The sequence below is a fragment of the Lepus europaeus genome, chromosome 1 (genome assembly GCF_033115175.1).
Source record: "Lepus europaeus isolate LE1 chromosome 1, mLepTim1.pri, whole genome shotgun sequence".
NCBI classification, from domain to species: domain Eukaryota; kingdom Metazoa; phylum Chordata; class Mammalia; order Lagomorpha; family Leporidae; genus Lepus; species Lepus europaeus.
In genome coordinates, this window is record NC_084827.1 from 93,781,966 (window position 1) to 93,798,061 (window position 16,096).

The 16,096-nt window shown below is 39.9% G+C and overlaps 1 protein-coding gene across 1 annotated transcript in view; it reads right to left on the reverse strand.

Annotated features, from left to right (window-relative positions):
* NEB (nebulin) overlaps positions 1–16,096 on the reverse strand; it is a 221,607-nt gene that overhangs the window by 142,631 nt on the left and 62,880 nt on the right. The window contains exons 39-52 of the mRNA XM_062186689.1: positions 15,030–15,341; positions 13,978–14,184; positions 13,471–13,575; positions 13,206–13,313; positions 11,672–11,983; positions 10,340–10,546; positions 9,258–9,362; positions 7,600–7,707; positions 5,484–5,795; positions 5,156–5,362; positions 4,629–4,733; positions 3,512–3,619; positions 2,132–2,443; positions 1,736–1,939 (exon numbers count right to left, since the gene is read on the reverse strand). Of these exons, the coding sequence (XP_062042673.1) occupies positions 1,736–1,939; positions 2,132–2,443; positions 3,512–3,619; positions 4,629–4,733; positions 5,156–5,362; positions 5,484–5,795; positions 7,600–7,707; positions 9,258–9,362; positions 10,340–10,546; positions 11,672–11,983; positions 13,206–13,313; positions 13,471–13,575; positions 13,978–14,184; positions 15,030–15,341 (2,712 nt within the window). The remainder of the gene's footprint in view (positions 1–1,735; positions 1,940–2,131; positions 2,444–3,511; positions 3,620–4,628; positions 4,734–5,155; positions 5,363–5,483; positions 5,796–7,599; positions 7,708–9,257; positions 9,363–10,339; positions 10,547–11,671; positions 11,984–13,205; positions 13,314–13,470; positions 13,576–13,977; positions 14,185–15,029; positions 15,342–16,096) is intronic.

Here is a 16,096-nt window from a genome sequence, read left to right on the forward strand (position 1 = left end):
GTATCTTATTTATAGTTGTATCTCATAACTATTTGAAACATTAGGATTTTCAGAAGATTTATGTTTGAGAATTTATAAAAAAATACTTCAAATATCTCCAAATCATCCTTATGTCTGTCAACAAAAGAGACCCCAAACAAAAGAAATCACATTAATTAATAAAATTAAGGGGTGAAAATTCAATGAAAAACAGGATGTTTACAACGAGTCAGATAATCTTCCTGCAAAATATTTATCCATTACAGGAGAGAATATGGTAACTTGACAGTGGAGAATAACAGTTTTTCAGCCTCATAACTATGGGTTGTGCTGGATGGTTTTTTGTTGCGACAGACTACCTTGTGCACTGTGGTATATGTAGCAACATCCCTGGCTTCCATCCACTAGATGCCAGTAGCATGCCACCCTCAAGTTGTGATGACCAAACTGTTTCTAGATGTGACCAAATGTCCCCTCTGGGGGCAGAATTTTCCCTGTCTGAGAATTATAAAGCTAAGTCATTTATTCAATGGCATGTGCCACTTTCATCCAGGGAATGCAGAGAAAATGGAAATATTATTTGTGCTAGGTTAGATGTATTGGTCTAATCAAAAGTAGAGACAGGCTCAAGGCTCCAGATGGCCCAGGTTCTGCCTGGATTCTTGATTTAGGGTTTTTCTTCTGGTCACCTTTTTAAGTCCAAGCTTTTGCTCTTGTTTTATGGAGACAAAAGAAACTCAGATTCCCAAAAGGGTAAGGTATTTTGCATAAATTTGTTGCTTTATTAGGCAGCATATTGAATTCAAACTTTCATAGCAAAACCAAAACAAAATAAACATTTATGATGAAGCTGACAGCCCAGCATTCACTATAAACTTTGGAAAACAGCACTGCAAAAAGTATCTGAGGGTTGATTAGGAAAATAAGCGATCTAATTTATCAATGCTTAGTATAAGTCAATTATGGACTTATTTATTAAAAACTCCCAATATATATGATGTATATAAAAATATAGCATTTTATAAGCAACATACATGTTGAGGTGCTCCAAAGAACCTCATGGCTATTATTACATATATCCATTTAAATTTTCTTACCAGTTTCAGAATCTCAGTGCACATAATTATACTTTGTTTAATATTCAGGAAGTAGGATTAGTCATCCTTCCATTCTTTGCACAGAATCACTCTACATTACCATCTTTTATTTATTTCATTCAATAAATATGTATTGAGTGCCTATTTTATGCCAGGTATTAGAGTCAGTGTTAGAGAAGAACTTAAGTTGAAGATGGAATATTACTTCTTTACTGTGAAATAGTATTATCATGTTATCTTTATTCTGATAAGCTGAATGATTTATCATCATTCAGCAGTAAATACCTTCTTCCTAATATTTCCACTGTGCCTATGTAAAGCATTCGCTATCTCTCCTTCTTACACACTCTACCACAACAAAAAATCTGGGTCTTTAATGTACTCAAATTTTTAAGGAAAAAACTATGCTCCTCAATTTTCTCATCACCCTCTGGCTAAGTAAATGACTAAGTGTTGGGTGACAAAAATGGACACTCATTTTCATATCATTTAGTGTCGGGTAGTTGAAATCCAGATGGAGGAACTCAATGTAAAATATTCTGCTGTGTTGATACAATGCTTTGCCATTCTATCCCTTTATTAAGCACATGTGATTGAGAAGCTACCAGGTAGGTAGCAGGCACTACATGGTTTTTATTAATCTCTAAAGAGTTACTTACATCACTCCTATTTTTGGCATTTGTCTTTGCGAGAACTATGTCCATGGCATCAGGAATGCTGGTGAACTTGTTTGTGTCTGGAGGCTGACGATATTTCTTCTCACTGAGGATTTCTGAAGCCCTCTTGTTCTTTTCTGCTTCCAAAGAACCCAAGGGACTCCATCCTATGCCTCTCAGCCACTCAAGGTCAGACTTATACATATTCTGAGAAAGGACAAAGTAAGCCATCAAAATTCCATTGTAACTTGGACCCTTGACTCTTGATTCTGTGCATTTCAAGAGAGATGTATTTTAAATTTTCAATATAACTTTTTTTAGTTTCTGCTTCTGTGACTAAATGGCTACTCATAGGAAATAAGAAATAATACACAACTATGTAACTTAATAGAAACTGACCTCACTTTGTAGTTCATAAGCTTTTTTAGCATGAATAACGTCACTCTGGTCAGGCAGGCACGTCCACTGGTGCAGGTAGTTCTTGTAGTCTATATCGCTGACCAAGGCCTGGCACTTCTTGGCCAGCACCACTCCCAGCATGTCCACTGGGCTGCTGAACTTGGTCTTCCACTTCTCAAAGTCCTTTTTGTATTCTCTCTCACTCTGCATTTTGGCAACATTCATGGACAACACAAGCTTTGGGTCATCTTGCAAACTCCGGAATCCAACATGGTGGCCAAGTTGCTTCCGGTAGCCTTGTTTATATTTAAACTGAAGTCAGAGGAAACAGAGTTCTTTTATTAACATGAAAAAGTTCAAGTTAAGTTTTCTGTTTGTTTTCCAAAATTGAAATGAGAGAAGGGGTTGTTGATGCTAACTTAGTAAGAAATGTTTACTTTCTTAAACCAGCTAGTCTTGTGGAAATAGAGGCTTCCAATGGAACCTTGAGTCTCAAGAGAGGTTTTGAAGAAAAATTAATTCCTACTAGAGGCAGATATATGTATTTGGATGTGCTATACTTTGTATATGTTGACTTTAGCTTATTTTTAATAAATTTCTTATGCTATCCTTATGAGAGTAATATTTTATGGGAAAAATATGGGCTAAATTAAAAGTTATGAAGACATGATTTGGTGAACAGGCTAATAGTGTAGATTAATTTATTAAACAGCAAAATATTTAGTAGGTTGCCAAAAGGCTATATCAAATGAGGAATCCTCAACAAGTTGGTGGAAAATAAAAAGTTTATTTTTGTCCAAAAAATTTGTAGTCCATGCACCATTTTTTCATAGTATGCCATTTCAATGAATTTTTTGAAGAGCCCTTCAAATTTGTCCTATTAAAATCCTTTTCTTGTACCTCAACATGAATAAAAACAGCTAAGTATTTTAGGTCAGAAAAAGAATTGCACAAGATGACAACGTATTAACAACATGGGTCAAAATGAACTATATTATTTTAAGAGAATAAAATTAAGTTCCAGTATTTAGATTTAATTGGGAAAGGTTATATTATTATATCAAAATCACAAAAGTGATCATAATAATGATAGTAATTAGATGAGAGGTATAGAACACATTATAGCTCATATAAACACACAATATTTAATATTTTTATAATATAATAGCATCTTAGTATAATGGATCTAAGAGGTCTTTTGACCCAACCCATATCCAGGAAGCCTCTTTGTTGACATTTGAACAGTAAGAAAGAGTGAATTCTGGGTCAACTAAGGGGATATGAGAAGAAAGGTAAAATGTACCTATAAAAATAGTTACTAATATTAAGTTATTTGATCCAATAAAAACACATCATTATAGAAGTCAGACTAGTACTTACATCACTAGCAATGTCTCTTGAAGCTTTGGCTAGCTGGACGGAAATTGCATCAACTGGGAGATCATAGCCTTTCTTCAAAGCTTCTTCCCATCCAAGTTTATAGAATTTCTGAGAATTAAAGAAATTCCTTAAATTATTCTGTTTATATTAAAGTTTCTAACAGATTATAAACAAAGGTGTATGTAGAGTAGATATCAGATTCTGACATCATCTACCCTCTCTCCAAAGATATGGGTAAACAAAACTAAACTAAACAACAAAGAAAGGTGTTTAATAGAGTAGAAGAAGCGCTGTTTTAGTATCATATGTCTCAATTTATTTTTCTGACTCACCCTGGATATCTATTTGAGCACAAACTCTATTACTCAGAAAATATACGGTCATATCATGTTTACTGGGCCCCCTTCTTCCTGCTCTTAAGTAGTCTGGGGTTCACTGCTTCAAACACAGGTAATCACATAATTGAGAAAAAAAATCAGGCCACAGAATTTTAACCATCTATGTGTCAAAAGTAGTAGATGATGATATGCCTTTTTCAAATTGCAATAAATGGGCTAAATTTTCAGAGTCAAACTCACTGAATGAATGTAGATGTGTTAAAATTGGGTAATAATAACAGCTAATAGTTGTTCAGTAATTTCTATGTACCAGGCATTGTGCTGAGAACTTTACATAAAATTTCTCATTTGGTCCTCATAGTAATCCAGTGTCTTAGGCAATGTTATAGATAATTCTATAGTCCTACTTTTAAGGATGAAGAAACTGGGGTAAGTGATTTTCCAAATAGCATACAACTAAATGCCAAAGCCATAACTCAGATCAGGTTTGTTTGACATAATTCTTTTCTTTCAACAATTACTGATTGATTTGCTAACTTGTGCCAAGCACAATAAACACAGAGATAAACAAAACAGAGACAGTATCTGCCTCTATTGAGCATACAGAATAGCAGAAACCCTTGCTCTTAACCGATGTATTTTGCAACATCTCTAGGCTGACCAGTCTCAGTCATTCACTTCTATTGCTTCAGCATTTATGTCACTTAATTACTATTACACCATTTTATAAGCTCAATAAATTTCAAGACAAAACATTGGAAATTTTTATACATCCTTACCTGACTAAATAGGGTTTGATTCTGCTTAGCTTGTAAAATATCTGGTGTATCAGGCATCACATGAATCTTTGTTTTATCTTTATTCCAGTCAATGGTGTATAAATGCTAGGAAGTGGGAGAAAAGAGATTTGAAATTTTAATAACTGTTTAGGACAAATAGGAGAGAAGAGGTAATGAGAGACTACTTGAATGCTTTTAATTTGAAGTAGTAAAGAGTGACAAAGTCAGCATATGATTCAGAAAAGATGCTAAAATAAACTCAGATTTTAAAAGATAATCTCTTAAAAGTTTTTAATCACCTAAAATGGATTGAAAGTGCCTAGTATATAGTCATTTAAAATGTAGGTAATTTCTAACACAGAAGAACAAGGGAAATAAAAACATGAAGAAAATATAGTAGGGGAATGTTCTGGAATTGTTTGCCACTGCCAAGGAGTGGTGGAGCTGGATTAAATTTCTCAAACAAGAGCCAGAGCCTGCTAGCCTTTCCTCACTTGGGAGCTGTGTAGGACAACTGTTCTCTCTACCTTGTTCATAGTGTGTGCATTCTGCTTGGCAAGCACCATGTCCATGGAGTCAGTCAACTTCTTAAACTGGAAGTTGCTAGGGTGCTGGCGGTATTTCTGATCACTGGCATATTCAGTTGCTTTCTTGGCCTTCTCCACGTCTAGGGAACCAGCTGGACTCCAGCCAAGTCCTTTGTACCATTCATTATAGTCCTGTTTATATTCATTCTATAAAGAAAAGAGGCAAATTCACCTGATCAATTTAGACACAAAATTATGGAATATAAAGCTGTGCTATCTCTTCCCTTGCAAAGGATCCAATCATCATCCAAACAGAAAACAGCCTTACATCACTCTGGATGCGATTCATATTCCTGCTCAGTTCAAGGCTCATTGCATCTGGGAGAAGGATGTACTTGTGGATCAGGTGCTTGTAGTTAGTGTTTGTGATGTTGGCTTGGGCATCCTTGGCGGCTGTGACACTGAGCATGTCTGCAGGGGTGTGGTAGCTGGTCTTGGTCTTCTCATAGTTTTTCTTGTACTCCCGATCAGATTGCATCTTAGCCACTTGCATGGAATGGACTAATTTGGGATCATCTTCAAGACTGCGGAAGCCAACCATTTTTCCCTTCTGCTTTTCATAATTGTACTTGTATTTATACTGTGCAGAAAAGATGAATGTGAATGAGGAGCAATTCTCTTGGCTCAAAATCATTCTAGTATCAATATTCTACAGTTCAAAAAAACTGTGTAGCACGCTACATTCATAAAACACATTTCCACACTTATCTATGTCACTTGCTACTCACAACTCTATTTTGTGATGAAGATAGCAAAGTTCTTTTTTATGCCCCATTTTTTTCTTTTTGACATGCAGAGTTAGACAGTGAGAGAAAGAGAGAGACAGGGAGAAAGGTCTTCCTTCCATTGGTTCACCCCCCAAATGGCTGCTACAGCCGGCGCGCTGCACCGATCCGGAGCCAGGAGCCAGGTGCTTCCTCCTGGTCTCCAATACGAGTGCAGGGCCCAAGGACTTGGGCCATCCTCCACTGCCTTCCCAGGCCACAGCAGAGAGCTGGACTGGAAGAGGAGCAACGGGGACAGAATCTGGTGCTCCAACTGGGGCTAGAACCCGGGGTGCCTGCACCGCAGGCGAAGGATTAGCCTAGTGAGCCGTACACGCTGGCCTTTTTGCCCAATTTTTATAGATGAGTAGGCTCAGACTTGGAGAAGTGAATGACTTGCTAGAGCCATAAGGATTAGGACCCTGACCTTGTCATGATGCACCACAGTAACTTATACACATATTCTGGTGTTGACATATTAATAAATAATACAGAAAATGAGAAAGAAGCAGAATATTCCAAGCAGTTTATTGCTGCCTTAAGAAATCATCCATCCAGCCATTCACCAATAAGAATTGGTTCGATTATGAAGCACAGAGTATAATGTTTGAGTAGTTTTGTATTTATGGAGCTCTTTTTGAGACTTTCTAAACCAGTCGAATGGGAAAAATGTTTACTATTTATCACCTCAATTTCCATATGGGGAGACCCTGATATGTGTAGAAAGCTTTTTATTCTGTGCATCTCCTTGTGGAGTTCAGTGTATAAGTTAAAGAGCAGGAGCCAGGAGAGCCAAATTACTGCATTATGAAAGAGGGAGACGAATTTGGCATTTTCAGGACAACAGAAGGTGTGAGATGGGGTAGATATGTAGGGAAAATGAAAAACAGAAGAGGAAAGAGAAAGTGCAACTGGGGCTAGCCAAGGAAAGAGTGCTCTAAAATGCGTTCCTCCTCCTACTCTCATTCAATGCTCCTCGCAAATGGATTTCTCGTGAAAATAACTAAATGAAAGAACTGAGTTTCACAGAGGTGAAACGCTTTGACAGTGCTGTGCCGGTACAACAGCTGTGGAGAGGGAGGAAGCCCTAATTTGTAGGGTGTGCCAGTTTCTGTGGTGTAAATACTACTACCATGGCTGATGTCAAGCTACCAATGGTTTAACAACTGCTTTGCAAAACTCTTGATTATTTAGTAATCATCTGTCATCAGCCCAAACGATTGGCCCTTGCAACACACCGATGCTTGGGACAGCCTGTTGGGAAGTCAGGCCCTAAGAGGCAGAAGGCCTGAACACAGCCTTTCACAAGGAAAACTTGATGAAGGGCTTTGGATTTCTGCAAGGCATTATTTTGGTGACAGAGTTCAAAGCACAATCACCCACTCTCCTAACTTGGAGAGCTGACATCTATGAGGATCATAATATGGGTGGCATTCTTCTTTTTTCAGAAATATCAAAGGAAACACACAAATAAGGCTTTAAAAATCCACAGAACAAAGTGAGGCTACTGTTTGCAGATATGCTCCTTCCCACCCCCCATTTTATCCACTACTGTTTCCAGCCTTTTTTATTTCGGTTACATAGAAACCCCAACAGGTGACCTCTCCCCTTTGGACTTACATCACTTGCAATGTCTCTTGAAGCCTTGGCCGCTTTGATGGGAATTGCATCAGTTCGGAGGTCATAGCCTTTCTTTTTCGCCTCTTCCATGGAAAGTTTGTAGAGTTTCTGTAAACAGAAGCAAAGGAAATGATTTGCTTCTAAATAGGAAAACCTAGATTTGTTGTATAGTTTCTCAAAAAAATTATTTGAGAAGGGACTTGAAAGAGGTAAGGAGGGGAAGGGAGAGGGGAGGAGAGACAAGCTCCTAGCCACTGATTCACTCCCCAGAGGTCCACAGGTGATGAAGCCTGGTACTTATACAGGTCTCCCATGCGGATGGCAGCCATTCACCCGAGCTATCTATCTGACCATCAGCACTGACTCCCAGGGTCTGCATTAGCAGGAAGCTAGAATCAAGAGCCTGAACTAGTAGGAAACTCAGGTACTCTGATGTAGGATGCAGGAATCCTAAACAGTGTTCCAATCTACACTGTGACATCATTTTTATCTTTAAGCAAAATGTTGTCTTGGTAGTTCAACAGCTGAATGTTCTCACAAGCAATCTGTGTTTGAAAAAAAAAACTGTTACAAACTCAAACATATTTTCAAGTAATCACCAGAAAAAAAATTATTGATCTTTATTAAGTTGCAAATATGTGTTAAAGATGTGAAAATTCAGCAGGTCCTTATCTGATGCATTTTATCAAATAGGAGTTAAAAGAAGACTACAAAACAGTTACATTGTTACATCAAAAAATACTGTTTTATAATCAACTTTTACTTATATAAGGATTTTACAATTTTTAAGAAATGCCAGCAAATCAAAAAACCTATGGAATTCAAACAATGGAAAGAAGAAACAACTGGTAGGATTAAAGGATTTCCTGCAAGTGTGGTTAGGATGAGAAAGGAAATGAAAAAAAGCATCAGTGTGTTTTCTAACAAGTGTTGCACATTCCTGTGATGGAGCTCACTCCAAATTCTTCAAAATGTTCCTCTTTCCTTTCCACTTAACCCTTCCCTTAGCTTCCCTTAGCTCACAAACATGGTGAAGGGCTCTCTAAGAATGAGGTCCCGGAACTCTCTTCTTCCCTTTTCTCCCTCCCTGGCTCCTAAGCCCTCTCCTCCTGCCACATCTCTTAGTTTGATAAGGAGTACTCATCCCTAGAACAAGATCCAATTACCTTTCAAATTCCCAACTGCTTCACCCAATCCGCGTTAGCAGGCCTGTCCAACTCTTAGCAAAGCAAGATTAGAGAAAGAAAATTCTTGGGGCTGGCGCTGTGGCACACTAGGTTAAGCCTCTGCCTGCAGTTCCAGCATCCCATATGGGCGCTGATTAGAGTCCCAGCTGCTCCACTTCTGATTCGGCTTCCTGCTAATTAATGCACCCATGTGGGAGACACGAAAGAAGCTTCTGCCTCCAGATTGGCCCAGCTGAGGCTGTTGTGGCCTTTTAGAGCATGAACCAATGGACGGAAGATCTCTCCCTCCCTCTCTGTCTATAGCTCTACCTCTCAAATAAATGAATAAATCTTAAAAGAGAAAAAAAGAAAATTCTCTTTTGTAGATTTTTACTATCACTTAAAAAATATTCACTCTCATAATTGAGAGAAACAATTAGTTTACTGGTTTAGATAAGCTGGAAAGAGAGGTAACAGGGCAGCGATACTCACATCACTCATGTTAATTGCATTTGCCTTTGCCAGGACAATCTGGGGGATATCCGGCATGATGTGGACTTTAGTCTTGTCAGCCTCCCATGCTTGTTTGTAGAGGTGCTAGGGAAAAAGTACATGAATTATGTCTAAAAAATCTTAAAATGAGCTCACTGAACACACACAAACATATAAATATAAATATGACTATTACGGGTATTTTAATTAGCTAGACTTTTAAAAATATGAATAGAGAAAGTGTTCATTCAAACAACACAGTGGAGAGGATGTGAGTGAGCTATAAAGATGTTCTCTCCCTCCTATAACTTGGGGAGAGCATCTCCTTCCTCAGTTTTCCCTGCATCTTAAAACACACATAGAAATGATGCCAAATAATGCATCTTGCTTTGTTACTAAATATTTTGGACACTTTTGAACCTTCTCAAAATAATTTACTTTATTCATTTAAAGAGCTGCATTCCATTAGGAGGTATAATCTAAAAGATTTAACCGATTCTACATTGATGGACATTTAATTTGTGGTTTGCAGTCTTTTCCCACTATAGGTAACAATGCTGGGATTTTTATGGGAATGTGGAGATGCCCCACCCACATCCCCATTTAAGGAAGAACTTCTGTCTATCCCAGCTTTTCATAGACAGCTTCTAGCTGTCAACTCCAGGGTTTGCTGTCTCACTCAGGAGGATGCCCTTCCTGGATGGCCACAATCAAAGACTCACCAGCGTGGCGGTACAAAGTTTTGCCCATTTAAGTCCAATGCAGGACACCTCCAACAGGTGACACTCAGGAACCCTCCGTGGGATTGTTCAAGGCTTTGTTGGACCTACATCACAGTACGACCTCTCCCTCTGCCCGGCCCTCCTTCCCATAGGTACTGGTCCCTACAAATGCCCTGATCCCCAAATTCTGTCTAGCATCTCCTTTCAGAGAGTCTAACCTACAAGAGTGCTTTACTCTCGCCAGGTGAAGTAGACCTCAACCATGTTCTATAACTGTGTTAGCAAAACCTGGACATTAAATATTAAGAGACAGCTGGATTCTCTCTGATGCACATGAAACACTACATTGCTGAGACTCACTTCATTCATAATTTTTGCATTATTCTGGGCCAAAACCATGTTCATTGAATCCATCAGTGTGGAATACTTCAAAGTGTCTGGATGCTGGCGGTACTTCTTTTCACTGATAATCTCCATGGCTTTCTTATTTTTCTCAGCTTCCAGAGAGCCCAGAGGGAGCCACCCAATGCCCTTCATGAAGTCAGCATAGTCAGCTTTGTACTGATTCTGCAAAAGAGGAAAACTTCAATAAGAAGAAATCAAGCCTTTCCCAAAAATTACAAGCGTGTGTTTAATATTCCCTAACCCTCACTCTAGGCTTCAACCAATGGCATCTTCAACTTTAACCATTTTTATTCTCCAATTTCTATCTTTTCCACATTTCCTTGCATGAGAAATTAAAAGTATACAAAATATTGTTGTGATTGTGCTTCCTTGATATCTTCATAACAAAAAAGTGCTAAGACATAGATTCATCTGCCATGTGACTATAGCTCCTTGATTATGATGACTTTTCTTACCAAAATTCTCAAATTTCCTTTATTAATAGATGACTTATGGGAATCTCATTTCTCTTTTTCCACTGTCTTTGATCACTCCTCACTGTTAAAACTTCCTCTGACATGCCAGAAACCTCACTAATGCTTTGTGCAAATTTCATTTTTCCCCTTCAGCTTTGGCATCACCACTGTAACTGTGCCATGGCTGTTTTCACTTGGGAACTTGTGTTCTCCTTCGCAGTTAATAGCTGGGCTTCTATGTTCACAAAGAGAATATGATGTAGTTTGCTTTGGGTTTGTAATTTAAATTCAGTTCCTCGGGCCACCAAATTGTTCCTTAGCTGAATTCTTGACTATATCTCTGCCTTCATCTTCCCTATATTCATTCCAAAAGATTCCCCAGCCGTGCCATTCTCAATATCTTCATCCAGACTACAGGGAATTGCAAAGTTGGAAGTAGAGGAAGGAAAGTTGGTTGGGAGTGAGGGAATAGAGCTATCACATCATCTAATTTCCTTTCTTTCTTTTTCATTCCTCTGTCTGGAGCCTTTTATCCTTTTGATCCTCTTTGTCAGATATGTTTCCTTCAACAAATTCTTTCTGCAACCAAATTTCATTTAGTATTGCTGAATTCAGACTTTAATAATGTTCACAGCAACCATCCTGGAATATAAGACTTTAGTGTGTAGAACTGACCTCTTTTAGTTAAAAGAAATGGATTCAATCTAAGTTAAAACATTTCACTGGAAAAATGCACATGAATTTCTTTCAAGATTTGCAAAATGGCATTACTTATTACAATTCGCTCATTCTCCAGAATAAAAGCTCTGTAAAGGGTGTGGCTTTTACATACATCACTTTGAATCTGCATCATATTTTTGGCCAACTCAAAGCCCATGGCATCAGGAAGCATGTTGTAGGTATGGATCACATTCCTGTAGTTGGCGTTGGTGGCCACCTCCTGGGACTTCTTGGCTGCTACCACACTGAGCATGTCCACGGGGGTGTGGAAGGATGTCTTGGATTTCTCATAGGCCTTCTTGTATTCCCGGTCTGACTGCATCTTGGCCACCTGCATGAAGTGCACCAACTTGGGGTCGTCTTCCAGGCTACGGAATCCAATATGCTTTCCTTTGGCTTGCTCATACGCTTGCTTGTATTTGTACTGTGGGCAGAAGAGAAAGCATTGTGATGAAACAGTGAAGGAGAGAGGACAAAGTGTCATCCCCAGGGTGCCCTTAGCTTTGTCACAGGTGAAGGATTTTTAAACTACTCTAGAATTACATAGAAGGGAGCTCATGGGGGGCCCAGAGCAAAGTTGTTTTACTTCAAATTTCTTCCCAGACTGAGACCACGGAAAGAAAGGGACTCAGAGTTCATCAAAGTGATGTGTAGATAAGTTGGTTTGGGATTGTTTAGAAAGCATAGTTTCTCATTCAGCTGTCTAATAAACAGAAAAGGCTGCTGCATGATTTCTCACATGTATTATTATTATTATTATTATTATTTTTTTGACAGGCAAGAGAGAGACAGAGAGAAAGGTCTTCCTTTGCCATTGGTTCACCCTCCAATGGCCACTGTGGCCGGAGCACCGCGCTGATCCGAAGCCAGGAGCCAGGTGCTTATCCTGGTCTCCCATGGGGTTCAGGACCCAAGCACTTGGGCCATCCTCCACTGCCTTCCCAGGCCACAGCAGAGAGCTGGCCTGGAAGAGGGGCAACCGGGACAGAATCCGGCGCCCCAACCGGGACTAGAATCCGGTGTGCCGGCGCCGCTAGGCGGAGGATTAGCCTGTTGAGCCAAGGCGCCGGCCTATCTCACATGTATTTTTAAAGTCAGGAAAGAGCCTGGCCATGGTTTCCTGGGTAAAACATGTAGGTTGCATCCTTATGTCTGCTTAGAATTATCTATAAATGAGTCAGATACTCCAGGAGCTACTTATTTATAACAAGACTCTTTAAAATTTTTAATTTATTTATTTGAGATAGAGAGACCCATCTGCTGGTTCACTCCCCAAATGCCTGTAGTGGTCAAAACTGGGAGCCAGGAACTCAATCCAGATCTCTCATGGGGGTGGTAGGAGCCCAATTGTTTGAGACATCATGACTGCCTTCCAGGGACTACATTAAGCTGCAATCAAGCTTATTGGAGCTAGGAATGCAACTCGGGCACTCTGAAAAAGGACACAGGCATCTTAACCTCTTAGCCAAATGCCTGCCCCATTTTTTATGTTAAATAATGAACAAAAGGGAGGTATCTTGTATGTTACGTGGGATGGTGTTCCCACTGACACTCAATGGAGCTGACTGCAGCTCCTCAGAACACACAAGCTTGGCTCATTCGTTCTCACTTCTTCAGCCTGAAGAAGGCCCCGTGGAAGCACTTACATCACTGGCAATGTCTCTAGAAGCTTTGGCAGCCTTTATGGAGATGGCATCAGGCCTCAGATCGTAGCCCTTCTTCTTCTCCTCTTCCCATCCAGCTCTGTACAGTTTCTAAACGATGAGATACAAACACAACCAACTTGTTGTTATTTGGGTGAGAATGCAGATCCTGATTTCAAAGTGGTTGACAAGCAAATGAATGTTCCCCGAGTCCTACAGAAGCTTCCAGCTTCTCTCTCCACACTTATGGCTGTTATTCTATACTTACATCACTCATGGTGATTTGGTTTACTCTGGAGAGCAGGATATCTGGAGTATCGGGCATGACGTGTATGGTGGTCTTGTCTTTGTTCCATTTCTCAGTGTACAGCCTCTGCAATGAGAAGGTGAGGTACATGATCTTACAGCAGGATAAGAGGGCAAGAAGTGGGCCGGAGTGACCTGAATACACAATGGAAAAAAGTCATCAAAGGAACCCTCATCTACTGAAGCAACAGATGACATCTTGCCCCAGCCTTGTTGGATCCTTAATACGACACTGAGAGATAGCCTAAGGAGCAAAATGACAGTGAGAGAAAGAAAGAGAGGAAGACAGGCAGAGAGGAACAGAGAGAATGGGAGACAGCAACACAGATGGAAGCCTAGACAGAGTTGCTCTCCCACCACCACTACAACCATTAGAAAGAAAACAACTCCTGAATATTGTAGAGGTCCTGCCAGGCTCCATGGCCCGAGGACCATGTGAGTTCTCGGAGGCCAACAGCCAAGCTCTCACCTTGTCCATATTCAGTTTGTTAGTCTTGTTAAGCGCCTGCTCCATGGTGTCCATGGCGTATGTGAACTTCAGCTTCTCAGGGTGCTGGCGGTACCTCTTCTCACTGAGAATCTCTCCTGCTTTCTTTGCCTTCTCCACCTCCAGGGACTGTATTGGGATCCAGCCAATCCCTTTCATCCAGCTGGTGAAGTCAGATTTATAGAGGTTCTTTACAACAAAAAGGAGACATTGTTATTTCAGAAAGAGTCCCTAGCATCGAGAAGCCAAAAGGGGAGGGGGGATAACCTGCTATTTACTCCCACCATCTTTTAGGGAATAAAAGAATTATAAAAATCATTGCATTCATTGTGATTTTTAAGAGGAAATCCCGACTCAACAATTCCTTTAAAAATTTAACTTTCCTGAGGAAAAGAAAGGAAAAGTTTACAGATTTTGCACTGGAAATTATATATCATCTATTTAAGCCTCTTAATTTTTCATAGGTATATCATGTGTTGGGCCTAATATCCAAGGTTTTAAATATAATTATAGGGGCTGGCACCGTGGCTCAGTAGGTTAATCCTCCACCTGCGGCTCTGGAATCCCATATGGGCGCTGGTTCTAGTCCTGGCTGCTCTTCTTCCAATCTGGCTCTCTGCTATGGCCTGGGAGGGCAGTGGAAGATGGCCCAAGTCCTAGGGCCCCTGCACTCACATGGGAGACCCAGAGGAGGCATCTGGTTTCTCGCTCAGATCGGCACAGCTCTGGCCACTACAGCCATTAGGGGAGTGAACCAGTGGATGGAAGACCTTTCTCTCTGTCTCTCCCTCTCACTGTAACTCTACCACTCAAATAAATAAATAAAATCCTTAAAAAAATAAATGTAGTTATAAAAGCATCAGCAAAGCTACCTATATAGTTCAGATGAGTGAACCCTAGAACTCCAGGTTCTGGAGGAGAGCTGTAATTACAGTGAGCCCAGCTAGGGGTAGGATGGAGTGTTTCCTGCTCTTCCTTCCCACCCACAAGAAAGGGATCCCTCACGGTGCTGCCAGCTGCTGCCTGGGACCTACATCGCTCTGGATCTGCATGGCGTTCCTGGAGTGCTCCACAGGCAAGGCATCCGGCAGGAGAGTGTAGTTGTGGAAGGGCTGTTTGTAGTTGGCGTTGGTTGCAACCTCCTGAGACTTCTTGGCAGCGGTCACACTGAGCATATCCAAAGGTGTGTGGTACCTGGTCTTGCTGGCTTCATAGCCCTTTTTGTACTCGCGATCTGACTGTATTTTGGCCACATTCATGTAGTGAACCAGTTTAGGATCATCCTGAAGACTGAGAAATCCAATTTGCTTGCCTTTGGCTTTTTCATAGGCCTCCTTATATTTGTACTATTGGAAAGAAAAGGGTAGATAGACTTTTTAGGGTAGAAGTTTGAGATAGATAATTTATATAACAGAGTGAGCAAAATAAAAAAATTCAGTGTGTGTCTATGCAACATCTAGGCTTTTAAAAACACTTTAAAATAAACAACTAGCAAAATACTTCTGGTGAATGGTCTTTATATCTGCTCTGGTGATAATTAAGAATAGAATAATTTGTAGTTTAAATCTAGATTGTTCATAAGTAGATTCTTTGAATATATTCAAAGGTTACTGAAAAGTTTATTTATTGAGCACCTGATATATTAGCTTTTTTCTATTTTTTATTTACATTATCTAATAAACTTTGCATAATCATGAGTAAATTTTTAACACACTTTAATATAAATTGGTGTATAAGATTTGAAATGAATGAGTTTTTAGTCTGTCAGGTTATTACATCAATTCGGATAGAAAATATATAACTTAATTCATAGAAAAGTAATTAATTATCTACATCCTCTTTTTCAGGGACTGGCATGTTGTGGTAAAAAAGGATAAAGCTACTGCTTATGATGCCCATATTAGAGTGCCAGTTTGAGTCCTGGCTGCTCCACTTCTGATCCAGCTTCCTGTTAATGCACCTGGGAAGGCAGTGGATGATGGCCCCTGCTACCCATGTGGAGACCCAGATGGAATTTCTGGCCTCTGGGTTCAGCCTGGGCCAGCCCTGGCCATTGTGGCCATTTGGGGAGTGAACCAGCAGATAGAAGTGCTCTCTTTCT